At 36.0% G+C, this 6,758-nt stretch overlaps 1 protein-coding gene across 1 annotated transcript; it reads left to right on the top strand.

Moving 5' to 3' along the window:
• Positions 1 to 5,313: 5,313 nt before the first annotated feature.
• On the top strand, positions 5,314 to 5,793 carry LOC138339281 (cytosolic sulfotransferase 12-like). The gene has a single exon (XM_069290869.1). The coding sequence runs from the start codon at positions 5,314 to 5,316 to the stop codon at positions 5,791 to 5,793; it is 480 nt and encodes a 159-aa protein (XP_069146970.1).
• The last annotated feature ends 965 nt before the right edge of the window (positions 5,794 to 6,758 follow it).

Here is a 6,758-nt window from a genome sequence, read left to right as displayed (position 1 = left end):
TTGCAGAAGAAGGGACCTGGTAAACAGAAGAACTTGCAGAAGAAGGGACCTGGTCGTGCTTCTGTTCCTAAGTTGAAAAAGATCAATTTGCCTCACAGGACAAATAATTCTCTTATCACTCCTTTAACTGCTTACTGGGAACTCCAACTAAAGTGGGTTCCCAAGGCTAACACGTGATATGACATTCTTGTGAGAGGAAGTGGCAACAACCAGTGTCGATTCATGAATGGTGGATGCTAAAAGCACTGTACTTCCTCTCTCTCAAGGCACTTCAAGGTGGAGGTGTTGTATTTGGTGATGGCAAGAAAAGGTAAGAATGTTGAGGTATGACAGAAGAGACGTGCTCATGTGTGTGTTGCCTTGCTTCACAAACCTGTGTCGGGGAATGTGCTCCAGTCTGCATGAAAGGATATTTGCAGATGACAAAGGTTGTGACTGATGTTAAGGAAGAAGCATATCAGACTATTCTTCAGGTGAAACATGCATACTTTTAATCTTCCAAAAACTTTTGGCTCAAGTGGTAAGTACTACATGTTGTGTCGACAAAATGATGATATTGAGAAGTGATCTCAATATTGATAAAAGAATAACTGTGGTACACTCTTCCTCCAGCAAGGCTTATCAGGGGTATACTAAAAATGATCATGTTTTTGTTGATGAGTTTGGAAGAGTTTAGAAGTTGCAAAGAAAGAAGTTTCTGAGATGGAAGGGTTGCTTCAAAATAGAGAGATGGTCTAAATAGTGAGCTTGCTGAAGAACATTCTCTTCATGAATCCAGCAATCTCAAGGAAGCTGATGCAGATAATGAACCTGATGAGGGACCCGGTCCTCTAGACAGTGTTGTACAAAGATGATGCAGTTGAAACAGATAATGTGAGTGCTGAAAGTGAAAATGAAGAAACTTATCAAGCATAGTTTGCAAGAAGCAATGTATGACAACTAGATTCCCAACAAGCTTATAGGTTGTCCAAGTTCCTCTTCAACAATGACTTCAAGTGAGAGCTACAGGTTCAACAAAACTCAAAAGGTACCATTGGTCGTCAAGAAAAGTACATTTTTGAGCTGCTCAAATGGCTTAACATACTTCAAGTCAAGAAAAATGTTACAGAGGCGCAATGTTGTCATGATGTTTTGCGAGCAAAATAAAAGATCGAGTGTCTTGAAAATCTTTACTGAAGTCCTAAGTTAGGACTAGTGTGTACTCATAGTAACTTAGCTGAAGAGAAGAAGATCGCACAACGTGATCAAGGCAATTGTTGTCTGAACAAAGAAAGGGACCTGGTAGCAGATGAAAGAAGCTGTTGAAAAGGTTTCATGTGATGTGTGTCTGGACAATTCATACTTTTTGGGCATTAACTTGAAGCTGGATGTTGATGAACTGGGTTCAAAGACTCGACTCATGTACAAAGAAATCACCTTTGTAGGCTACTAGTAGAATTTGAAGATTTTTTGAAAAAGACAGGGGACCTGGTCCTATTCTGTCCAGCAGGAGACAGTTTGAGTTCGTGTACATGGTGATGCTGTGCTAAGTATCAAGATGATAGATTGAGTACCTCAAGAGTGGATTATGTTATGCGCTGATCTTTCACTTATTGAAATTAAAAAGGCAAGATTCAATTGCTCTTTCATCAACTGAGGTAATAAATGTAGCAAGTGCAGCTTGATGGGGTCAACTATTGTGGATCAAGAAACATCTTGAAGCTCATAAAAATCTGACTGAATAAATCAATATGATGATGGAAATGCTAAAACCTTATTGAATGGATCCTACCTGAAGCAATCAACTCTTTCAATGAATATGAAAAGGGAGCAGGTATCCTTGATTTTCGGTTATGTATGTTTTAGCAAATTTAGTTTCATACCTTTTGTAGGTATACACACATGGAAAAGGAGATGAAGAAAAAGAGAGGTTAGGATAGATCTAGGCAATGACATTCAAACAACAGAGAGGGACCTGGTCCTTTCTCGAAGGTTAGTAATCTTAACATTGCAGTTTGAATTATGCATGAGAGCCATTGAAATTGCCACATGTCTGTCCTTCAGGAATCTGACTGTTGTCTCATCTTTTGAGTGCCAAAATGATACCTTATTTTCTCTTTCTTTATATTCCATATTTCTTTCTATTTCCCCAGAAAAATCAAGTTGCCTTCCAAATATCAAGGTGCTTCGAAATTTTCTTTTCTCTTCTTTTCAAACACACTTCAAATTGTTAACCCCTTGATTCTTGCTGGAGAATTCTTTGATGAAAATGTTTTAAGTGTGAAGAGGGATCTGGTCCTCCATGAAAAATGAAGAAGTGGAAAAGATGATGCTAAAAAAAGGAGAAGTTGGTATTCTGAGAACTCAAAGTTTTCTGGAGAGGAAGGTGTGTAAAAAAAAAGAAAAAAGAAAGAAAAGAAGAAAGAAAATCTTCTTGGTTCCTCAATTGTTGATCTATTCATCTCGGAGGCCTTCAATTGTTTGTGTTACCAATCTTTCTGTTATGAAAAACTCAGGCTGGTGTTGGAAGCTATGAGAGTTGCTCGTGTTAACTGGATTACTGAAATGGGTTGTTTAAAAGTCCAGCTTCTGAAACAACACTATCAGAGGGACCAGGTGCCAAAAAAAAATTGGCAGCCCTGAAGATTAAACATACAGGTTGGGTTGTACATCATGTTGTACGCTAAGAGAAGATTCTTGAAATCTTATGCTAGGGATATGCTCTACTAATTCTATTCTTTCAATCCCTTGCCTCTAAATCATCCATCTCTTCCTACCTCTCTATGTCAGTCCTCATTTATCTCTTGGGCATTGTTCTGGTTTTCATCTGTAATCATGCATGCAATGCTTTGATGACTGATCTTTTGTTTATGGATGTTAAATGTCTTGTTTCTACTGACTTGTTTCATTACTTTATGCCTTTCTGCTCATGCTCTGTGTTGCCCAAGTGGCCATGAATTTGCAAGAACTATATTTCTGTCAACTTGGTTTACTGCTTTAACCCTTTTTTTATGATATCAAAAGGGGGAAAGTTGTTAAGGTAAGGTATGAGATCAATAGTGTTATAACTGCTTGAAGAAGACATGGTCACATCGAAAGGAGGAATCAATGTTAGCTACTTGAAGAGATATAGTCATGCTGATAGGGGGAATAAATGCTTGCTACCTGACGAGGACCTGGTCCTGGCGATAGGGGGAAGAAAATGTTTGTCATCATCAAAAAGAGGGAAGATGATATGTTGATGTTTTGATGATTTGATAAACTTGAGGGATGATTAAACTCCAGTTACCCCAAGAATTCTTTTTGATAGGGGGAACTGATGAATATGTATGTCATCATCAAAAAGGAGGAAAATGCTATGTTGATACTTTGATGAGTTGACAAACTTTGAGATGATGAACTCAAGTTACCCTAAGAATTCTTTTTGATAAGGGGAACTGGTGAATAAGTATGTTATCATCAAAAAGGGGGAAAATGTTAGTTCGAAGCTGTGTTAAGATGATAGCTCGAACTTGATATGCCGTTTTGATGATTTAACAAACTTATAGATCTAACAAGGAACCAAATCCTTGTTATTGGAACTGCTGACAATAAGATGAATGATAAACTCAGTGTGAGTTATATTTGTGTGCTATCATCAACAAGGGGGAAAATGTTATATTCTAGGTGTTTTGATGATTCTCACAAATGCGGGGACCTGGCTCCTGGCAGAGTGCTCTCGTCCAGATACAAATGTGGTACAGTCATAAAAGCTGTCATGTCAGGTGGTAGGTGAAAAGTGCAGTATCCTACACCAATAAGAAGAGCTGACGATATTGTATGTTTCAGTATCTCACAAATGCAGGGACCTGGTACCAGGAAGAGTTTCCTCCATCACATACATAATTGGTTACAGCTGTAAAGCTGTCACGTCAGAGGTTGGTAAGGCGTTAGTGTACCACACCAATCAGAATGGAGGAGGGTGTTTGTCCAACGGATAATAACTCTTTATGTTTGATACTTTTAGCATGACAAACACCATATTATATTCATTCATCCAAAGAAGAAAGTCAGCCATCAAGCCTTTTCAAGAACTCATACAGAAGTTTGCAAGGGACCTGGTTCCTGCAAGCAAGGGACCTGGTACCTGCAAGACAGCAACGTGAAAAGGACGACAAGACAACTATCAGAAAAGCTGTCATCTCTGATGCGGTAGGTGCACAGCTTTTCCAATAGCAGGCCTTCAGCCAATGGGATGACTTCAACGAATTTGTGGGAAATGATATTATCTCTTTCCAACAAACACAAATTCAAGACTTGGCAAATTAAACTTGGATTTTCTCTGAAAATTCACAAGCTTGAACATAAGGCCATCTTCAAGGAAGAACATTGCTCAACTCAACAGAAGGACCTGATAGAGTAAAGAAGAATCTTTGTTGTATTTAGAGCTTTGTGTCTATGTACTTACATTGTAAATCTGTTCCTAATCTATAAAGGATTCAGATATTTGTGTTGGGTTTGTAAAAGTCTAAATCAGTTAAGGTTAACTGATTTAGTGGGCAACATTGTTTTGTTGCTTAGTCAAATTCTAAGTCATATAGAGTTAGGTGGTTTAGTGGGCGGTGTGGTATCCGCTTAGGCTCTTCAAGTAATAGGTAGATTACTTGATCGTGAGATTAATAACTTTTTCTCACATTGATTGTAACCGGGTTTCACTTTTGCTTGAGAAGATTAGTGAAGACGGTTGTAAATCCTGTGCAGCAGGTCGTGGTCTTACTCTCTTGAGCAAGGAGGTTTCCACGTAAACTGCTTGTGTTGTGTTCTTCATATTGTTTAATCTTCTGCACTGTTTTTGCTGTGTCAAGGGACCTGGTCCATTGACTGGTAGTAGACGCACATATTTCAACAGATAGTATAGTAAAATTTTCATGTTATTTATGTTCACTTACAACGAGTGCAACATTTATCAGGGATAATATAGTTAAACTAATTTTTCTGTTTAGATTAAATTTTCATGGTCATAAATTAAAATGATTAGTAATTTAATAAACACCAACAAATTCATCTTGAAATTAAAATCATTACTTGACAAAGATGAAAAAACACTGCATGAATTTTGAGTGCCTCACTACTATTCTAACACACTCACATTAATAACATTCTTTTGACAAATCAAATCAGTGAATCAAAGTATGATTATTACTAATAGTAAGACATGAAATATGTGAAGTAGTGAGGTCACATGAAATGTATGAGTATGACTAAACAATCACGTTGATAGTAGTTAGTGTATTATTCATGTGTATCAATTATAAAAGCCTAAAACTTAAAAGAAAACACTCAATTCTCAAAATCATGACAACTTCTCCTCCCAAATATTTACAGGAGGATACTCTAAGTGAAGAGTGTAAGAAATTGATCTCCATCTTGCCAAAAGATAAAGGATGGGTTGGATCATATATCTACAATTATCAAGGTTTTTGGACACCACCAAGATTTTTTCAAGGTGTGATTGTATTTCAACAACAATTTCAAGCCGAAGATAGTGATATCATTCTTGTTACAACTCCAAAATCAGGAACTACTTGGTTAAAATCACTTTTATTTATTTTGGTGAATCGAGTGAAACATCCTATTTTTGAACCTAATCACCCTTTACTTGTCAATAACCCGCATGTTCTTGTTCCATTCTTGGAGCCTGAGCTCTATATTGATGGTCAAGTCCCTGATTTTTCAACCTTCACTTCACCTAGAATCTTGGCAACTCATGTGCCCTTTGCTTCATTGCCAAAATCAGTCCAGGATTCAAAAACCAAATTTGTCTACTTTATGTAGAAATCCAAGGGACACTTTTATTTCTATGTGACATTTCACAAACAATTTATTACTTCAATCACAACAATATGAATGCCGTTGAAGAATGTTTGATCTTTTCTATGAGGGGGTGAGCCTTTATGGTCCATTTTGGAATCATGTGTTAGATTATTGGAAACAAAGCATATAAAAGCCTACCAAAACACTTTTCTTAATGTATGAAGAAATTAAAAAGAAACCCAAAATTCAGCTTAAACACTTGGCTGAATTCTTGGAATGTCCAATTTCCATAGAGGAAGAAAATTGTGGAGTGGTGGATGAGATATTAAAACTGTGTAGCTTTGAAAATTTGAGAAATTTGGAAGTGAATACAAATGGACAGTTTTCAACTGGAGAGACATAATTTTTTTCTTTCGTAAAGGAGAAATTGGAGATTGGAAGAATTGTTTTACTACAAATATGAGTGATAAACTCAATCTTACCATAGAAGAAAAGTTTGAAGGATCTGGATTAAAGTTTTTATATGTTTAACTAGGTATTAATATGCTATAATGTCAATTGAGTGCAATTATTTGTTTTGAAAATCAATATTGCAGTATTTTCATTTGACAGTAATATAACAAGAACAAACAACAAAAGTTCTATTTTCGTAATGCTATTTTGACTATTTATTACTCAAATTTAGTATTAAATTCATATTCTTTATTTTATTTTCACCAGAAGTCATGTTTTTTCTAGTACTACGGGGATGTCAATGAGGTTGGAAACATTTATTTTTTATTTTGAGATTATTTAATTCAAATGCCAAATAACAAATTTAGGGCTCAAACATTGAATAATTGATCAAAATGAATTAGAGAGAAATACTAATGGAAGAGTGATTTTCTTATGACAAAAGAATTATGACTTTGTTACATAATTTTTAATAATTGAATGACTATTCGAGTAACAAAATCATTTTAACTACTCATATGTGTGACAATCAT

This window comes from Solanum lycopersicum, chromosome 11, assembly GCF_036512215.1.
Source record: "Solanum lycopersicum chromosome 11, SLM_r2.1".
Classification (NCBI taxonomy): Eukaryota; Viridiplantae; Streptophyta; class Magnoliopsida; order Solanales; family Solanaceae; genus Solanum; species Solanum lycopersicum.
This window is presented reverse-complemented; position numbering and strand designations above follow the sequence as displayed.